This window comes from Capsicum annuum, unplaced genomic scaffold (genome assembly GCF_002878395.1).
Source record: "Capsicum annuum cultivar UCD-10X-F1 unplaced genomic scaffold, UCD10Xv1.1 ctg996, whole genome shotgun sequence".
NCBI classification, from domain to species: Eukaryota; Viridiplantae; Streptophyta; class Magnoliopsida; order Solanales; family Solanaceae; genus Capsicum; species Capsicum annuum.
The window spans coordinates 2,166,607-2,188,848 of NW_025896054.1; the positions used below are offsets into that span (position 1 = coordinate 2,166,607).

The 22,242-nt window shown below is 37.2% G+C and overlaps 1 protein-coding gene across 1 annotated transcript; it reads left to right on the top strand.

Moving 5' to 3' along the window:
- Positions 1-21,220: 21,220 nt before the first annotated feature.
- On the top strand, positions 21,221-21,874 carry LOC124895774. The gene has a single exon (XM_047406202.1). It carries the CDS (start codon positions 21,221-21,223, stop codon positions 21,872-21,874), a length of 654 nt encoding a protein of 217 aa, XP_047262158.1.
- The last annotated feature ends 368 nt before the right edge of the window (positions 21,875-22,242 follow it).

Sequence of the window (22,242 nt, forward strand, 5' to 3'; positions counted from 1 at the left end):
TACTTGCTCTGCATATTTGCTTCTTCTTCCCAAGTGGCTCCCTCAACGGACTGGTTCTGCCAAAAAACTTTGATTAAAGAAACTTCTTTGTTCCTTACTCTATGACTGGGAATTTATCATACGAGAAACTATTGAACATCTACACTCTCTATAGGGACTACAACCTTTGGGTCACATATGCACTTCTTTAGCAAGGAAACACGAAACACTAGATGCACTAATGCTTAGTCTGTAGGTAACTCAAGCTCATAAGCTACCTTACTGAAATGGCTCAAAATCCTATAAGGACCAACATATCGGGGACTAAGTTTCCCCTTCTTAATAAATCTCTTCATCCCCTTCATGGGAGAGATTTTCAAATACACATAATTACCAATCTCAAATTCAAGATCATTCCTTCTCAAATCTGCATAAGATTTTTGTCGGCTCTGGGCTGTCTTAAGCCTCTCCCTGATCAACTGTACTTTCTCTAAGGCATCAACTACTAGGTCAGGCCTCACTACCGCAACCTTAGCTACCTCAAACCAACCAATGAGAGATCTACATATTATCCTATAAAGTGCCTCAAACGAAGCCATCTGAATACTGTAATGATAGCTATTATTATACACAAACTCAATCAAAGGTAAGTGGTCATCCCATCTATCCTTAAAGTCAACTACTCACACTCTCAACATATCCTTAAGGGTTTGAATAGTCCTTTCTGCTTGACCATTTGTTTGAGGGTGAAAGGCTGTATTGAGGTGAACTTGGGTACCAAGACCCTTTTGGAAGGCTTGGAGAAAATACATACTGCAGTATTTTATGGTCTGTGAACACATCAACATGCACCCTATATAAGTAGTGCCTCTAAATCTTTAAACCAAACACAAAAGCTGCTAATTCAAGATCATGAGTAGGATAATTCTTTCATGGGGCTTAAGCTATCTAGAGGTATAGGCCACAATCTTACCCCTCTGCTTTAAAACATATCCCAACCAAACTATAAGAGCATCATAGTACATAAAAAACCCATCCAAATGATCTGGCAATGTCAAAACTGGGGCTGTAGTGAGTAGAGTCTTTAACTACTAAAAACTCTTGTCATAAGAATCTGACTACTGAAACTTAAAATTGTTATGAGTTAATCTGGACATGGAGGATGTAATAGACAGAAATCCTTTAACAAACCATTGGTAATAGCCAACCCAACCCAAAAAACTCCTGATAACTGATAAAGAGATGAGTTTGGGCTAATTTCTCACCGCGTCAGTCTTTTGAGGATCTGATAACGCTCAAATTACACTCTTGAATGGGTGTAAGCGATTGTTGTCAATATAAAACCCAACTAGGTTGGGGTTGAATCCTACAGGGAATATGGTGTGAACTTTAATTTGTTTATGAAATACTTTACTAGTAGTTTAATGTTTCTGAAAATGGTGGTTTGAGGTTCACAGAGAGTTAATTGTCACTTTTAATATTTTAGTATTTGAAATCAGTGTAAATGGGAAACTAGAGTTATGTTCACTATGGCTTTTGGGAATTGACAGATACTAGGTAATACTTGGGATTCTTGAAGTAAGTAGAAACAGTAGAATATCCCTGACGACGATACTATCTGACTTATCTCTTGACCTCAGCAGACAATTTATAATCTAATTCTCTCGAACTTTGATAACTTATCTAATTCCAATAGGATTTTATCTCAGGTAGATTAATCTAGTTACGACATTGATCATTAAACAAAAGGTTGGTAGCTTCTGAGTCCCTATTGATAATTCACGACCTCTAATCCATTTCTCCGTCAGAAGCAAATAAAACCTAAGGCATAACCTAATGTTTACAACTAGTAGATTTCAGTTAAAACAACAAAATTTCAAAATGTCCTACTACTCTTTGAATCCGTTAAATACCTAGTAACCTATCAAACACTAGTCCATAGATCAATAACTCCGGCTAATGGAATTAGCCACTCATGGTTTGATGAACGAAATACAAAGTTGAATTTATAAGGATAAACTTACGAATGAATAAAAAGCAACAAGTAGTTTGTTCAATTTATTCCCGAAAATAGGAATCCACAAATAGTTGATAAGTGTTGAAGAAAATAAAAACTCTCCAAAACAAAAAAAAGGAGAACCCTTGAATAAACCCTAAAAGATGCTATTTATACTAAAGCCTAATTAAGGAAATAAAATAGCAAATTCAATTAATTCTTGGATTAGGTGACTCCCAAAATGACCCCGCATTAAGAGTTTCACACCCTATCACGGATGGTGTCAGACTTGCTCAAGTTTCTTCAATTCTCTGCCATAGGCTAACGATGACTCTGACATTGCGACAAGGATCTGGCGGCGTATCACTAACGTCATCAGATGTCTTCTCCTATCGCTGATTTTCTACTTAAGGCTGATGCCATTCTTGAAGCCTTATCACCCACTTGATGCCACGTCACATATGTCGTCAGAACTATTTCTCATCTCTAATTCCCTGGTTAAGGCCGACATTGCTTCATATAGGCTATCATAAGGCTGATGACTTATCACGGATGTTGTCATCCATGTTTTCTTATCTTTTGCTCAGATTTTCAACTCTTTTTCTCCATTGTCATTTATTTTCACTCCTTCAACCTTTTACTGCAATATTATGAGCAAACACATCAAAACAACAAATGTTGCTTCAGAATTCACAATTATTTTGAGCTAAAAAATATTAAATCTGTTAGATTTTGCTCACACGTCAACACCCTCAACTTAAAACAATTACTTGTCCTCAAGCAACAAACTAACTAAGAGAATACGAAGAACATTCAGCAGTCAACAACCATTTTAGCTTAAAACTCAGTTATCGCCTCCAAGGTCAACCAATTTAAACTATTGTGTATCTTATTGAAAAGAAGCAATGTGACTCAAGGGATTCCATCCATGTCATCAACTAAGTACCAACAATCATGCTTATATCAATATGACACTACCCATACAAGTAAGTCACTTAGCAACATACTAGTGTGCCCTCACAACAAAGAATTTCCCCTTTTTCTCTCACAATAGAAATCAAAGTATCAACATGGGGATCATTAAAAAAATACTCACTCTTAGAATGAAGTTCAAATCAATGTATGCCAAATACCATATGCTTGCCCTTATCTTCATTACCAAAGTGTCTAAAAAGGTAAGCTAGGATCACTATAGGTCTTTCTTAGGCTTGTAACGTAGGCTAAGGGATGGTATGATATTATACGACATTTAGAGTGACTAACCTCCTTGGAACTACTTTAACTTGTGGGGTACACTTGTTAACTTCTTTTTCTCTCTTTTTCTTTTCTCCTCTTTTCCTCTTTTCTTGATTATACATTCAGTATGGGTGGTTCTTTTTTCCTATTCAAACAAATTTCTTTTCTTGCTCTTTTTTACCAACACCCAACTTTCTATTTGTTTTTCACTTATTCTTTTTTTTACTCTACCTTTATTCATACCCAATTTACATCATGCACCCCTATGATAGCCACCCTCAACTTAGGCTGTTTGTCTAAGTCAAGGTGCACAGTGTCCAAGGAGAACTAGGGCCAAAACAGGTTCATTATGCTCTAAAAGGGAAGATGATGGGTATTATAGAAAGAAATGGTTAATTTAGGCTCAAAACAGGGATCAAGTGGTAACATGTACACATGGAAGGTCATTTTAGGTTGAAAAGTGACTCAATTCAAAAATGGCCTATGATCCTTTCCTAAACCCTATCTTTCAACTAAGGTAAGATGAACTGAGAAAGTTTTGGATTTGGCAGTACAAAGGGAACATAGTAAAATGGCATACAAGTATATTACCAGCTACTACTTATTCAGTTTATGCAATTATTAGCTGTGATTATCAAGTAACTAAACCTTAATGCCATAACAAGATTCACAATGGTCACAAGTAACTGTAATCCACACAGTTTTTTTTTACTAAAAACTATGTTACAATAACAGAATACCAGCTACCCTCAACTTAGAACTAAAGCAAAAACTAGATTAAGAGTTAAGGTATACCTGGACCGTGTTATTTTCAGGGATCATGGGTTGCCTCCCATGCAATTCTTGATTTAAAGTTACGGCACAACTCAGGTGTCTCAATTACTTCAGACTTTATCAAGACAGATAATGGTGATGCTTTTCACTGATTCTTCTGGGCCAATGTAAAGATTGACCCGTTGCCCATTTACCTTGAATGTATTGTTATCTTTATTTTTGAGCTTCTTTACTCCAGATGAGTAGACTTGATTAACCATAAAAGGGCATGGAAACTTAGATTTTAGCTTCCCTGGGAACAATTTGAGTCTGGAATTAACAGAAACACCTAGTCCCCTTTTTTGAACTCTCGTTTCTCTATTTTCTAGTCATGGTAAGTTGTCATCTTTTGTTTATACAAATCTGCTCGTTCATATGCCTTGAGATGGAATTCATCCATATCATTCAGTTGCCCTAGTCTCATCTCTGCTGCTTTTTTCCAATTCAAATTCAACCTCTTGAGCGCCTATAAAGCCTTGTGTTCCATCTCTATTGGCAAGTGAAATGCTTTTCCATAGACCAGCTAAAATTGTGACATGCCAATAGGTGTCTTGAAAGAAGTTCGGTATGCCCACAAGGCATCTTTAAGTTTCTGTGACCAGTCTTTTTAGCTAGCATTCACCGTCTTGGATAGGATGGCCTTAACTTCACGATTCGACACCTCCACTTGCCCACTAGTTTGTGGGTGGTACGGAGTAGCCACTCTGTGTTGTTTTACTCCATATTTTACAAGATCTGCTCAAAATAATTTGTTGCAAAAGTGAGATCCTCCATCGCTTATGATAGTGCGTGGTACTCTAAAGCGAGGAAAGATGTTCTTTTTGAGAAAAGCAACGGCTCTCTTTCCCTCATTGTCAGCCAAAGTAATAGCTTTGACCCATTTAGAAACATAGTCAATAGCAACTAGAATATACTTTATTCCATAAGAACTTACAAATGGATCCATGAAGTCAATGCCCCAGACATCAAATAATTTCACTTCAAGCATCTTAGTTAAGGGAATTTCATGCCTTTTAGATATTGACCCCTGCCTCTAACATTGGTCACATTTCTGCACAAACTCGTGGTTATATTTAAACAATGTTGGCCAATAATAACCACTCTGCAATAACTTCCTGGCCGTTAGGTCACCTACATGGTTACCCCTAACAGAGGAAGCATGACATGCTTCCAATATGCATAATACATCTACTTCAGGCACATATCTCCATATGATATTGTCTGCATATCGCCTAAAAAGATAAGGATCATCTCAGAAGTAGTGTGTTACATCATGCAAGAACTTCTTCCTTTGGTGGAATGAAAGATTTGCTGGGAGGATCTCACTCACAACATAGTTTGCATAATCCGTGTTCCATGGCAATGTTTCTATAGTAGTTGCCAGGATATCCTCATAAAGAAATGCATAATTTATCTTTTTTGCATCATTAGCTTCCTGTACACCTTCCATTCTAGATAAATAATCTGTAACCTAGTTTTCAAAACCTTTTCTATCTTTGACTTTGAAATCAATATCTTGTAGTAGCAACACCCATCTAATAAAGCCTTGGTTTTGCATCTTTCTTAGACATTAAGTACAGCAAGCCAACATGGTCAGTATGGACTACCACTTTAGTATACACCCCAGTCAGGTGCAATAACAATAGGGGCCTCAATCAACTTCTTTTTAAGGAACTCAAATGCCTTCAAGCATTCGTCATCAAAGAGGAATTTCAATTCCTTCTCCAACAGATTGCAAACTGGTTTTGCAAATTTTGAGAAGTCTTTTATGAATCTTCGATAGCATCCTACATGACCAAGAAAACTACAAACTCCCTTTCTTAAAATGTGAGTTGGTAATTTCTCGATAACTTCTACCTTTGGTCGATCGACTTCAATTCTTTTTTCGAAAATTTTGTGCCCAAGCATGGTACCCTCCTTTACCATAAAATGACATTTTCCCTAGTTAAGCACTAGATTAAATTCAGAACATCTTTGCAAGGACACATTTAGATTCTCCAGACACGTTCACCTACTATAGAGAAATTATCCATGAATACCTCTATGGTGTCTTCCACCATGTCAATAAAGATAGACATCATGCACCGTTGAAAAGTGGCGGGTGTACTGCATAACCCAAATGACATCCTCTTAAATACAAATGTGCCATATGGGTATGTGAATGTTGTCTTCTCTTGATCTTTTGGAGCAAGGCAGATTTGGTTATATCCAGAATAACCAACCAAGAAGCAATACCACTTCCTACCAGCCAATCGATCAAGCATTTGGTCCATAAAGGGCATTAGAAAGTGGTTCTTCAGAGTCCAAGAGTTTAACTTATGGTAATCCATGGAAACTCTCCACCCGGTTACTGTTCTGAGTGGAATCAGTTCATTTTTTTCATTAGCAACCACTGTTATACCCCCTATCTTAGTCACGCATTAAACTAAACTTACCTATTTATTATCATAAATAGGGTACACTAATCCTGCATCCAACCACTTAATAATCTCCTTTTTAACCACCTCCTGTATTGGTGGGTTAAGACGGTGCTGATGCTCAGTGGTAGGAGTACAATCTTCTTCTAGTTGGATTTTGTGTGAAGAGATGCCAGGGGGAATACCAATTATATCTGTGATGGTCTATCCAATTGTTCTCTTATGCCTCTAAAGTTCTAAATTAAGTGTAATTACATGTTGTTCTTTCAAATAAGCTGTAATAATAATAGGTAGTATACTTCCTTTCCCCAGAAACACATATCATAAGTGACCAGGCAGCTCCTTTATTTCCAACGCCGGAGGTTCTTTAATATATGGCTTGGCTGGTAGTGTTGGTCAATTAGCCAGGTCAAGGTCCAACTTTTTAGGAGCAAAAGAATACGAGCCAAGGCCAGCTAGGGAACAAACTATCTCTTCGTACTCCTCAATGCCTTCACTATCATAGTTCATCACAACCGTGGATAAGGACTTGATAAAAAACTATTCAGTTCCAAGCACATCCTGTTCATCCTCAAAATACACACAAATATTGAGAACACACTTATTTCCTCATAATGTTTCATTGATTTGCCATCGTTCACCCTAAATAAGAGCTTATTCGCTCTCAAATCGATCAACACACTTTCGGTTGTGAGGAAAGGTCTACCCAAGATTATGGGCACCTCAAAATCCACCTCGCATTATAGAATGATGAAGTCTGTGGGAAATATGAATTATGACCTTTAAAAACACATCATACTGATGCCAACAGGTCACTTCACTGACCTATCGGCCATCACCAGTCTCATATTGGCAAGTGTGCAATTCTCTAGACCCAACCTTTTATAAATAGTCAATGGCATCAGGTTAACACTTGCTCCCAAATCACACAGTGTTTTAGTGAATTCCATGGTTCCAATTGTGCAGGGAATACTGACTGCACCTGGATTTGACTTTCTCTCCATCAAGGTACTTATGGAAATAACGCTGCAAAGGTGGAGGTCTGCTTCCAGTTCGTAACTTATTACTCATTTCTTGGTAACAAGGTATTTTATGAATTTTGCATATCCTGGCATTTACTCAAGTTCTTCTATCAAAGGCATATTTATTGTCAATTACTTGAGCATTGCCAGGAACTTGCTGAATTTTACATCTTTCGCCTTCTTTCTCAATCGTTGAGGAAAGGGAGGTGGTGGCCTTGGGATGGGTTTCAACACCACTTCTTCTTCCTTATCCTTGTTCTACATATCAACAGAGATATTTGGCTTCGTAGACTCCTCTGGGTGTTTTTCTGTCGGTTTCTCTGCAACTTTCTAATTGTTCAAAGATTTGCCCACAGAAGGGCCAAATAAAATCTTACCACTCCTAGTGGTAATCGCTTGGCATGAACAGTCTGCCTTCTGATCCTGAACAGTTTGGTTAAGTAAATTTCCACTTCTTCCCTAGTTCAGTGTTGAGAAAAGCTGACTTATCTGTTTCTCTAACTGCTGGATAGAAGTTGAATATGAACTAACCAACTGACTTATAGAGGAAAATTCGCTCCTTATACTAGTTACTCCTGCGTTGGTAGCCTCTACTCCTTTCACTAGTTCTTTCATCATATCATCCATAGACCACTTTCTTGAGCTAGTTGTAGCAGCTTCTTGATTTCCAGCACAAACATATAACCCATTTCTGTCATTGCTGCTTCTCCAGTTCTCTTGCTCCCTGCCTCTGTGATTAGGATTGTCATACCCTTTTCGACCTTGATTCCCTTGGCTATTGCCTCAAAAATCTCCTAATTAGTAACATAGTAAGATTCTTCTTCAGGCTCCATATCAACTCGGTCCTGAATCATTACAGCCTTTACCTTTTCCATTTTTCCTAACAATAAGTGCTTGGTAAGCAGGTCCATTTGAGTCTTTAGATGGGCATCTTCTCTCATTTCTTCTGCGCTGTTCATCATTCATTACAATAGGAATAGTTGGACTTGCCACTACAGAATCTCTGGTGTGCCAAGCCCTACTTAGTTTGGTCATCCAATTCAGCATATCAGCAACATCTTTAAATGACAGAGCAACAAATGACCTACCAGCAATGTTATGTCCTATTGGCTTTGTCACAGAGTTAAAAACTCTGTACAGGGTCTCCATCAAAGGTATATCCATCATGCTATTATTCGGACACTATTTTAACTGCTTCTTAAACCTCTCCCAATTTTTATGTAAAGCCTCATTCAGGAGTTGTCTAAAATTGTTGATCTCATCCCTCAACTGTACCCTCCAGGATGGCAGAAAGAACCTTTCTAGGAAAGCTTCTCTCAGCTCCTCAAGTTTGTTATAGAGTCAGGTGTCAACTCATTCAGGCATATATTGCCTCTCACACAGAGAAAATGGGAACAACCTCAATCGGATAGTGCTTTGGCTTACCCCTAGGTTATTAAAAGATTTACAAAAGGTGACAAAATTCACCAGATGCAGGTTGGAGTCATCCCTAGGAAGGCCTCCAAACAACCCCTTTAGATTCAGGAGTTGGATCATCGTACTTGTAATATTGAACTTTTATCCAGGAGCCAACGGAGGGGGAATGATCTCACCTATTGCAACTGCTTCATCTACGTCGTCATCATAATCAACCTCATACCACAACGGTTGTTCTGCCATTCTTCTTATATTGTGTGGTTCCAGATTGAGTAGTGCTTGGCGTAACCTATGAAGATCCTACAAATAAACAAAAACAACAACCGAACTTAAATCTAGAAAACTTAACTATCAGTAAATTTTTTCACACAAACTTTTAGTCTACAATCGTATTCCCCGACAACGGTTCCATTTTTGATAACGATAAAATTACACTCTTGAATGGGTGTAAGCGTTCACTGTCAATACAAAACCCAATTAGGTTGGGGACAAATCCCACAAGGAATATGGTGAAAACTTTAATTTGTTTATGAAATACTTTACTGGTAGTTTAATGTTTCTGAAAATGGTGGTTTAAGGTTCACAGAGAGTTAATTGTCACTTTCAATATTTTAGTGTTTGAAATTAGTCTAAATGGGAAACCAGAGTTATGTTCACCATGGGTTTTGGGAATTGACAGATACTAGGTAATTCTTGGGATTCTTGAAATAAGTAGAAATAGTAGAATATACCTGACGACGATACTGTTTGACTTATCTCTCGACCTCACCAGACAATTTATTATCTAATTCTCTCATACTTAGATAACTTATCGAATTCCAATAGGATTTTATCTCAGGTAGATCAATCCAGTTATGGCATTGATCATTAAACAGAAGGTTGGTAGCTTTTGAGTCCCTGTCGATAATTCACGACCTCTAGTCTATTTCTCCATTAGAAGGAAATAAAAACTAAGGGATAACCTAATGTTTGCAACCAGTAGATTTCAGTTAAAACAATAGAATTTCAAGATGTCCTACTACTCTTTGAATCCATTAAATACCTAGTAACCTATCAAACCCTAGTCCATAGATCCTATAACTCCGACTAATGGAATTATCCACTCGTGATTTGATGAACAAAATACAAATTTGAATTTATCATCATAAGGATAAACTTACGAATGGATGAAAAGCAACAAGTAGTTTCTTCAATTTTATCCCAAAATAGGAATCCACAAATAGTTGATAAGTGTTGAAGAAAATCCACTTCACAGACGTCGTCAAAACTGTTTCTCAGCTCTAATTCCCTAGTTAAGGCTGACGTTGCTTCTGATAGGCTATCACAAGGCTGACAACTTATCACAGATGTCATCAACCATGTTTTTTTCTCTTTTGCTCAGATTTTCAACTCTTTTTCTCCATTATTATTTATTTCCATTCCTTCAGCCTTTTACTATAATATCATTAGCAAACACACAAAAACAACAGGATTTGCTTCAGAATTTATAATTATTTTGAGCTAAAAAGCATTAAATGTGTTAGCTTTTGCTCACACATCAGGATTGACTCTAATGCCATCACCAGAAATAATATGGACAAGGAAAGCTACTGATCTTAGTCAAAATTTACACTTACTGAATTTATGGAACAACTGATGGGCTCTAAGAGTCTGCAATACTATTCTAAGGTGGTCTGCATGGTCATTTTTACTGCGAGGGTAGACAAGAATGTCATCAATGAGACTATGATGAACATTTCTAAGTACTGCTTGAACACGTGGTTCATCAAGCCCATGAAAGCTGCTGGGACATTAGTAAGAACAAATGACATGACTAGAAACTCGAAGTGACCATACGGGGTTCTGAAAGCTATTTTTGGAATGTCATATTATCTGAATCTAAGCTGATGATAGCCTGATATGAGGTCTATCTTAGAAAATTAACTGGCACCCTGAAGTTCATTAAATAAGTCATCAATTATAGGAAGTGGATATTTATTATTGACTGTGACTTTGTTCAACTGATGGTAGTTTATACATATTCTAAGAGAACCGTCTTTATTTCACACGAATAGAAGTGGTGCACCCCAAGGGGATATGCTGGGCCTGATGAACCCTTTGTGTAAGAGGTCTTTCAAATATTCTTTCAACTCTTTAAGTTTAGCTGGAGCCTTTCTGTATGGAGTAATAGAGATAGAATGAGTATCAATAAGAAGGTCTATTTCAAAGTCAATTTCCCTTTCGGGAGAAACTCTAGGGAGATCTTTGGGAAATACATCTTGAAATTCACTTGTAATTGGAACTAAGTCTTGGAACTAGAGTCTTTGACTCAAACCAAATGATAGACACACCCCTTGGATATCATTTTTCTCGCTCTAGCATATGAAATAAGTTGACCCTTAATTGCTATGGTACTACCCCTCCATTCTAGGCCAGGTTCATTTGGGAACTTATAATAGACAAATCTATTTCTACAATCAACTAAAGTATAGCATGAATGGAGATAATCCATACCGAGAATGACGTCAAAATCCATCATCTCTAACTCTACTAAGTCTGCTAAAGTTACTTCCTGAGACACGATAACCAGAAAGTTCCTGTAGACCCACTGTGCTATGATAGACTTACCCACTGAGGTAGAGACTGGGAAAGGTTCTGTTAGGATTTTGATACAAACTCTAAAGTTAATGGCAATATAATGGGTTAGAAAAGATAGAGAATCTCCTGGATCTAACAAAGCATAAATATGTAAATGGTAAACTTGTAACGTACTAGTGACCATATCAGGGGAACTTTCTTGATCCTTTCGGGACTTGAGTGCATAGAGAATGTTTGGGCATTGCCCCTAGTGGCACTAGAAATGGTACCTTACTCAGACAGGTGACCGAACTGAGTTAAGGGATAATTATAGTGACTTTGTGAACCCACTTGAGGACACTCTCTGATTCTATGACCTGGTTTACCACACTCGAAACATACGTTGCTTCCAGCACTTCAGACACCCTGATGATTTTTGCCATATTTTTAGCGAGAGGATTTATTCAAGCATTGCTAACACTACCCTAAGATTTAGACCATGGCGCTCTATCCTTATTACTATCTTTGAATCTCACCACTGAAGACTGGCTGAGAATAAAGCTGGAACAAAAGATTTTGGGCAGAACTGAGGATGATTACCACTCTGTAACTTATGCTGATAAAGTTAAATCTACCTATTTAAGCCCTTTTATTTTCCCTCTCTTTCTCCTTAGTCTTCTATTCCTCTATCTATTGAGCATGGACCATCAACCTATCCAAGTTTATCTCCTTATTAGCATTTTGGTCCTACACTCCGTGACAACACTATCAGACACACCATACACAAACTTGCTCATCTTAGACCTATTTTCATCTACCACATGGGGAGCATACCTGTCCAACTGAGTAAACTTAAGAGAATACTCCTTCACTATCATGCTGCCCTATTTCAAAATAATGAACTCTAAAGCCTTAGCTTCCCTCAACTCCAATGGGAAGAACCTATCTAGAAAGGCAGTAGTGAACTCCTCCCATTCTATAGGCCCTGCATCTATGCCCCTATCTACTTTTTACTTCTTAAACCATGTATGATCCACGTCTTGCAACTAATAGGAAGCTAACTTAGCACTCTTACTAGCGGTTACCCCCATAATGTCTGTTACCTTCTGCACCATGTCAAGGAATTCCTGTGGGTCCTCTTTAGGTTTAGACCCTGAAAATGAAGGAAGGTTCATTTGGGTGAAGTGCCAAATTCTAGCAGCAATATTATTAGACACTAGGTTAGCCTAAACAATGGCTGGACATTCATTCTGAGATTCCACATTATGGGCTAAAGTGGTGAAAGATGCTCTAAATTCTGCATAAGAAATGTACTTATTCAAGGGATCTTCTTGAACGGATGGAGGTGCTGGATGGTTTCTAGTTTTTCTTTTGTTGGTCTTTTTTGGACGCATGTTCTGTAAACAGAAGGAAAATTAGATTAGAAAGAGAGTTTAACTTGAAATCATGCTCACTCGCATGATATGAATACTAAAAGAAGGGAATTTTTTTCCTAAAATGCCTCATAACCTCTTATCCATATGTGTGGCACACTACACACCATGCACAAGACTCTACTTGACGTGGCTTTCAGACTCCCTAGGACTTTTTAGAACCTTAGGCTCTGATACTAAGTTTGTAACACCCTGAGAATGCACCCTGTGTGTCACACAGTACTTACTACCCTGAAGGACCATAAGCTAACCTATGACTGGTACTTGCTATAAGCACTGAATACAATACTGAAATATATATGCGGAAGAAATCTAAAAATGCCATAAGGTTCTCAAAATACTAAAATAATAGTAACTGAGTATCACTGTTAATAACATCCAAAAATTGAATAACTGTCTATGCTAGTATGAAAGCCTCTAACTGTTTGAATATAGAGTTGATGGGATAAATCCCCAACTAACTCCAACTGAAATAACTACTGAACTGCTAAAATATTGAAAGAAGTAAAATCTATCCTCAAAATATGAGGACTCACCACTATAACTACTGCTGATAGCCTGAGCTGCTAAGTACAGATAGGAACCTAAGCATCTGAACCTATGATATGAGACATCATAGTATAAAGAAAAAGTATGTGTCAGTACGTGTAATATATTGGTATGCTAAGTGAGGTAAGGCTGATATACATGAGTTCATATGCATTAGCTGATAACTGACTGAATGAACATCATAAAGTAACTGGATGAGAGAACATGCAAAACTATATCTACTGAACATACTGAACATGCTATACTGCGCATATAGATATACATCATATATATGAGATTATACCGAAACTGAGTACTTAATTCTGATGGCTGAGTAACTAATAACTGATAGCCATGCTTCTATTGAACTGTCTAAGTTCTTTACTGAATACTGAGACTAAAACTGTAACTATTGGAGTATTCATCTAACTAACATACCCCGATATAGACTGATTTGGGGTCCAACCTGTGACCCCAGTTGGAAGGGTGTTAAAACCTTGACATGGGATACTAACAATGCTAGGTCAACCCTAATCTAGCAGGAAGACTCATGAAGTATATATATAATTGTGACAACCTTAGTATGGTAGGAGGACGACTTACCCTATGCTAGCTACGTAGTTTTGTAATGCAGGTACTGCTCCTAAGGATTAAACCCTCTATGGTAGGACTGCCCCCATCCCTGGATTCACTCGGTGCTGAATCGTACTCCCAACTGAATCAACATTGAACTAATTACTAGACTATACTAGGCTTGATTGAACTGACATTGATCGTGTTGACTGACTATACTGGACTGAGTTCACTGAGTTCTGTTAATTGACAGAGTACTACTGCTCTTAAACTTTATTGGGACTAGCCTATAACTACTGCAACTAAGTTAATAACTATATTTTGTGTTATAAATACCCCCAGGTCTCGATTGCATATTAGATAAAACATAACAAATCTTGAAAGCATAACAATAGTTAATTGTCCACAATTCAATTACTGAGATATTTTGTCAAACACTTGGGGAGCATAATTAATGCACATAATAATGAATAGCACATAAGCATCATGAATACAAGTTAAACTTGCAATTTCTAGGATTTTTGCATGGGAATTACATTAATCAACATACATGCTATCTTATGTTTTGTAAACTTATAATTAAATCTTGAATTGAAAACCTATACAAAAACACAAACATTAATACAACCCAATTTGCTCATATAAATCATGAATCTAAAAGCTTGTAGTTTTAAAAAGGGTTCTTGAACTCCAAGGGTGGAAGGAAACCCGTGGATGAACACCTAACATACTTAAGTAGTTGAATTCTTGAAGTTTCCTGGGAATCGACCTTGAATCTTGAAGGCTATGGTTTTCTATTTGAGAGAGAATGTTCTTGATTTGAGGGAATTGAATAAAATAATGATTAATTAGGCTATTAGGGCATTAATGTCATGTTCTAGACTGTTTAGGGTCTGTAAAGTCTCAAAAATAAGTCCTAAGAAAACACACGGTGCTCAAGACTACGAGTAGCCTTAAGCTAACCCTGTAAGCTATCAACTAAATCTAAAACTCATAATAGGGAAGTATGGAGATATATAATCAAGCTAAAATACAAAATTCTATATGAGCTAAGCTAAAAGTGTCTGAATATAATATTTGAAAATACTAACACAAGAATCTGATCAATCAATACTAAAAATCTGAAGCATTTCTAGCAGTCTGACAAGCCTCTACTACTAATGCTAGAGAGCCACTGGGACAAACTCCTAGCTGACCCGAACTACCTAAAATACTAAATCATCTATACTAATAATCTCAAAAACTGAATGGCTAAGTCCCCAAACTATGAGGACTCACCAACTGCTGGGATATAGATGAAGATGCTCGAAATCACTTACGCTGTTGAAACTGAGCACCTGAACCTACATTAACAGACAACGTATCATATCGACATATATGTTGGTCATTACTTATGGGTTGTAATGAGAATATGTGGGTGAATACATAAGTAAATCAATTTCTCAATATTATTATAAATTTGTAAAAGAATACATGCTAAATGTAGATGGCTCACATAAGCTGGAATATCTGAAAATTGAAAATCATAATCATGAATAGAAAAATATGTTTCATAGATATAGTGAGTCATAAAATTTAGTTTCTAAAAGATATACTTGTATTTCATAGTTAAATCATGCTATCTAAGTGTTCAAATATGAATATAACAAATCATGGGATACTTAAAAGCGTAATCTTCTTGAAATAACATCATTCAAACTAGGGCTAGTAGCGGATGCATCTATTTCATGTCAAATCATCATAAAACTCATGCCAAGTAATGAAAATATTGATAATTCAAGTCTAAATCTGGAAATTTCTACAACACGTATGAAAATACAATAGTAGACATGCAATTCAACATCTAAATAAGTTGAAATCTCATAATCATGCAAATAACAATAGGGGGTCTAAGCCCTAATTTGAAACTCATGTTACTTTTAATTAAAACTAGTTTTAGGCACAAGAATGAAGGAGTTATCCTTGTTGAAAACTCTACATTCCATAATTGGTACACTTGATGAGAACACTTGATTTTGGATTCCTATTTGTGCTCTTGAAGCAGGATTCTTGATTATCTTAAATTGGAAACCTTGTATTTTGAGTTTCCTTGGAGAAAGAATGGTGGAATTTGGATTTTTTGGGAATTAATTTTTGATGTTCTAGGGTTTCTTTGAGAGAAATTTAATGAAAAGTAAGCATATAATGGTCAGAATAGGATTAATTTAGTGTTATTCACGAATTGAGGCTTGGGAAAAGACCAAACTACCCCTTTAAAAATCAACTTTGGAAAACTGGAAGCCGATTTTGGGCCCTACCGCGATGCACCACTATCACGGTGGCTTACTGGAAAAGGGACTATTGCGAACTAGAACTTCACCGCGATGCGGAGCTATCGTAGTAACCCACTGGAAATTGACAAATACCATTTAGGCCTTCACTGGAACGTGGTATCATCGCGGTGAGCTTCTTGAAATTGACAAACAGGAACTGGGACCTCACCGTGACACGAGCCAAATGCGGTACTTCACTGGAAGCAAACATTTGTGATTCTATACTTTACTGCAGTGTGGTGCCTATCGAAATGCCATACTATTTTACTAAAAATACCCTAATTTCTTAACCGAATATAGAATTAAGGTGAAATTAGTATCGTTGGAAAGATGAGCCAATTATCTATACATTGGTGGGTCTAGAGTTTAAAACTTCTACATGTATAAAGAGATATGCATTTTTAAAGATAACCCTTGACATTCTAGGAGATAAACTGATCTAGGAAAAAGTACGGATTATTACATTATCTCCCCCTTGGGAATATTTGTCCTCGAGTGAGACTAGTTAAACTAAAGATACCGAGGGGATGAGGCTATATGCTGGCATGCACAACTGAAAAAAGCTCTATGAAAAAATCTAAAACATACTGATCGACTAAACTAATTTGCGAATGCATGAATTTACATAAAGATAACTATATGGAAAAATCTGAGATTGGAAAAAACTGAATTAAGGAAGACTGTTACCTTTGGCTGAATCTGAGTTTGTGGAGAAGAGATGAGGATACTTGGTATACATGTATAATTTTTCTTACTAAGTAGCACCCTCAACAGACTAATTTTGCCACTGTACTTTGACCACGGGAACATCTTTGTTCCTTAGTTTACGAATCTGATGATCAAAAATTGCTACTAAAAATTCTTCGTAAGAAAGGTTATTCTGAATATCTGTTCTTTATAGAGGAACTATAACAGCTGAATCATTCATGCATTTCTTAAATAAGGACACACGAAACACTGGATGAACTGTTGACAAGTTTGCAGGTAGCTCAAGCTCATATGCTGTCTTCCTAACATGACTCAAAATCCGATAGGGACCTACATATTAGGGACTAAGCTTCCCTTTGTTGTCAAATCTCTTCACCCCTTTCATAGGTGAAACCTTCAAATACACAAGATCATCTACTTCAAACTCAAGATCTCCTATTCTTACGCCTGTATAAGATTTCTGATGACTCTGAGCTACTTTTATTCTCTATCAAATCAACTAAACTTTCTCCATAGATTCAAACACCATATCTGACCCAATCAAAGCGGCCTCACCCACTTCGAACCAACCGACTGGTGAACTATACCTCTATCTATAAAGAGCTTCAAATGGGGCCATTTGAATACTAGAATAGTAATTGTTATTGTAGTAAAACTCGAATAATGGTAAATGGTCACCCAAACTTCCTTTGAAGGCAAGAACACATGCCCTTAATATATCCTCTAAGGTTTGAATGGTCCTCTCTGCCTGACCATTTGTCTGTGGATGAAAAGCTAAATTGAGATGAACTTGGGTACCAAGACCTTTCCAAAAGGCTTTCCAAAAGTGAGAGTAAACTGAGTACCCCTATTGATGTGTGCGCAATTGCGAACACATTTAAGGCCTTTAACCTAAAATAATTGCAAAGTCTTTAGAAACTTTTGTTATTTTTTGATTGTTTTTATTGTTTTAATGCAGATAGTAGTGATAGGGGAGAAACCCAAAGAAAAGAAAACTAAATCAACTGAAATCTGGTGTAAATAAGCTAAAGTGTAGCTGACACCATTTCTAAAGTGCCGTCAGACATATGATGGGCTTTCAAAGTAGCCTTCAAGCTTAGACAGAACTTAAGGAGTTGAGATAAAATGTGACGACGTTTCGCCAGAGCTGTCAAACATGGGACATGCTGTCAAAGTGGCCGTCAACTTGAGGTAGATTATGCTGATTTCCAGTAAGGATGTGACGATATTTTTCAAGGGTCGTCACATATTTGAAACGCCATCAGATTTGCCTTCAGAAAAATCAGAAGATAGTAATTCACTGGAAACTTTGACGACATCCTGCACACGCCGTCAAGAATGCTGTCACCTATTCCGAAGAAAATCATAAATTTTAATTTTATTTCCTTATTTAGGGTTGAATATTTAAAGACCTGTAGAGAAACTATTAGAGGATTAACTCGGAGGGTGGCATATAAAAATTGCTTCATCTTTTTCATCAGATATTTTACTTGTTTTCTTGTAAAACACTTATCAACTATTATGGGTTTCTATCTTATGATTGAATTAAAGAAATACTTATTGGATTTCATCCATCATAAAGTTTATCCATATTATCATGAATTCAATTTGGTATTTTATTTATCAAATCATGAGCGGCCAATTCTATTAGCCATAGTTATGGGATCTATGGATTATGGTTTGATATGATGCTAGGTATTTAAAGGATTCAAAGAGTAGTAGGACATCTTGAAATTCTATTGCTTTAACTTGAATCTATTGGTTGCAAACAATAGGTTATGCCTTAGGCATATTTTATTTTAATAGAGAAATAAACTAGAGGACGTGAATTATCAGCAGGGACTCGAAAGCTACCAACCTTCTGTTTAATGAGTGATGCTGTAAATGGATTAATCTACCTGAGACAAAATCCTATTGGAAATAGATAGGTTATCTAAGTTTAAGAGAATTAGATAATAAATTATCTAGTGAGGTCAAGAGATAAGTCAGATAGTATCATCATCAGGAATATTCTGCTGTTTCTACTTACTTCAAGAGTCTAAAGCATTACCTAGTATCTGTCAATTCCCAAAAACTATGGTGAACATAACTCTAGTCTCCTATTTCTCTTGGTTACAAACACTAAAATATTAAAAGTGACAATTGACTCTCTGTGAAACTTAAACTCCTATTTTCAGAAATAGTAAACTACCATTTAGGCATTTCGTAAACAAATCGAAGTTCACACTATTCCCTGTGGGATTTGACCCCAAACTAGTTGGGTTTTATATTGACAATGATCTCTTACACCCATTTAAGAGTGTAGTTTGAACATTATCAAAAATGGCCCTATTTCTGAGGAATACAGTTGTGGACTGAAGGTTTATGTGTGAAAATTTGCTGATAGTTAAGTTTTCTAGATTTACGTTCGATTGTTGTTTTTATTTATTTGTAGGATCTTTATAGGTTAATCCAAGCACTACTAAACCCGGAATCCCATTGCATAAGCAGAATGGAAGAACAACCGCTGCGGTATGAGGTTGATGATGATGATGATTTGGATGGAGCAGGTGCAACGGGTGCAATCATTCCCCCTCTGTTGGCACCTAGAGCAAAGTTCAATATTACAAGTACTATGATCCAACTCCTGAATCTGAAGGGGTTATTTGGAGGCCTTCGTGGGGATGTCCCCAACTCGTATCTGTTAAATTTTGTTTCTATTTCCAAATTCTTTAATAACCCAGGGGTAAGCTAAAGCACTATCCGGTTGAGGCTGTTCCCACTGTCTCTATCTGGAGAAGCAACATTATGGCTAAATGACTTGAATCCTGACTCTATAACCAATTGGAGGTAGTTGAGAGGAGCTTTCCTAGAAAGTTTCTTTCCGCTGTCTAAGAAGGTACAGTTGAGGGATGAGATTAATAATTTTAGACAGGTCTTGAATGAGGCTTTACATGAAATTTGGGAGAGGTTCAAGAAGAAGCTGACACAGTTTCTGAACCACAACATGATGGATATATATTTAATGGATACTTTGTACAGATCTTTTAACTTTGTGACAAAGCCAGTGGTAGATAACGCTGCTGGTGGGTCATTTGTTACTCTGTCATTTTAAGATACTGTTGATATGCTGAATAGGATAACAAAACTAAGTAGGGCTTGGTATACCAGTGATTTTGTGGTGGTAAGTCCAACTATTCCTCTTGGAATGAATGATGAACAGTGTAGAAGAGATGAGGAGAAGGATCAAGATATGGCCCATCTAAAGACTCAAATAGACCTGCTCACCAAGCACTTATTATCAGGAAGGACAAAAAAGATAAAGGCTGTAATAATTCAGGACCGGGTTGATATGGAGCCTGAAGAAGAAGCCAACTTTTTTACTAATTAGGGGGGTTTTCAAGGCAATAGCCACAGGAATCAAGGTTGTAATGGGTATGACAATCCTAATCACAGAGACAGGGAGCAAAAAAACTGGAGAAGCAGCAATGACAGAAATGTGTTGTATATTCGTACTGGAAATCAAAAAGCTGCTAAATCGTGAAAGTGGTCTATGGATGATACAATGAAAAAACTATTGAAAGGAGTAGAGGCTACCAATGCAGGATTAACTAGTATGAGGAGTGAATTTTCCACTATGAGTCAGTTGGTTAGTTAACATTTAACTTCTATCCAACAGTTAGAGCAACATATAAGGTAACTTTCATCAACACTGCGCCAAGGAAGAAGTGGTACTTTACTTAATCAAACGGTTCAGGATCAGAAGATAGATGGTTCATATCTGGCGATTACCACTAGGAGTGGTAAGATTTTATTTGGCCCTTCTGTGGGCAAATCTTTGAATAATAAAGAAGTTACAGAGGAACCAACAGAACAATACCTAGAGGAGTCTGAGAAGTCGAATAGCTCTGTTGATATATCAAACAAGGATAAGGAAGAGGAAGTGGTGTTGAAACCTATACCAAGGCCACCACCTCCCTTTCCTCAACGATTTAGAAAGAAGGCAGACGATGCAAAATTCAGCAAATTCCTGGCAATGCTCAAGCAATTGACATAAAATATGCCTTTGATCGAAGCACTCGAGCAGATGTCAGGATATGCAAAGTTCATGAAAGACCTTGTTACCAAGAAATGAGCAGTGAGTGTTGAACTGGAAGTAGACCTCTAACTTTGTAGCACTATTTCCATAAGGACCTTGATGCAGAAGAAGTCAGATCTAGGTGCAGTCACCATTCCCTGCAAAATTTGAACCATGGAATTCACTAAAGCACTGTGTGATTTGGGAGCAAGTGTTAACTTGATTCCATTGAATATTTATAATAAATTGGGTCTGGGGAATCCCACACCTACCAACATGAGACTCGTGATGGCAGACAGGTCAGTAAAGCGACCTGTTGGAATTCTGTATGATGTGTTGGTAAAGGTCTCAAATTTCATATTCCCCGCAGACTTCGTCATTCTGGACTACAAGGTGGACTTCGAAGTGACCATAATATTGGGTCGACTTTTCCTCACAATTGGAAGTGTGTTGATCGATTTGATAGCGAATGAGCTTTTTTTCACGGTGAATGATGAAGTTGTGCGGTATAATGTGGGAAAATCAATGAAACAGCATGAGGAAATGAGTTTGTTCTCAGTAGTTGATTTGTATTTTGAGGACGAACAGGATGTGCTTAGAACTACACAACTTGTTATTGAGCCTTTAGCTGTGGTTGTGATGAACTATGATAGTGAAGGCATTGAAGAGTATGAAGAGATAGTTTTTGCCCTAACTGGCCTAGGCTCATATTCTTATACTTCTAAAAAGTTGGAACTTGACCTGGCTAATCGACCAACATCACCAACCAAGCCGTCTATTGAAGAACCTCTCGTGTTGGAATTGAAGAAGCTACCTGGTCACTTATGATACGCGTTTCTAGGGAAAAAGGACCACACTACCGGTTATTATTGCAGCTGATTTAGAAGAACAATAGGAAAATACACTTATTTTAGTATTTCAAGGCACAAGAGAGCAATTGGATTGATGGTGAATGCTATCCAAAAAGACTGGTCCCAAAAACTAGATGATGCCTTTTGGGCATACCGAACTACTTTCAAGAAACCTATTGGAATGTCACCATTTCAGCTGGTCTATGGAAAAATGTGCCATTTACCAATAGATATGGAACACAAAGCTTTATGGGCACTCAATAGGTTGAATTTGAATTGGAAGGAAGCAGCAGAGATAAGACTAGGGCAACTGAATGAGATGGATGAATTCCATCTCAGGGCATA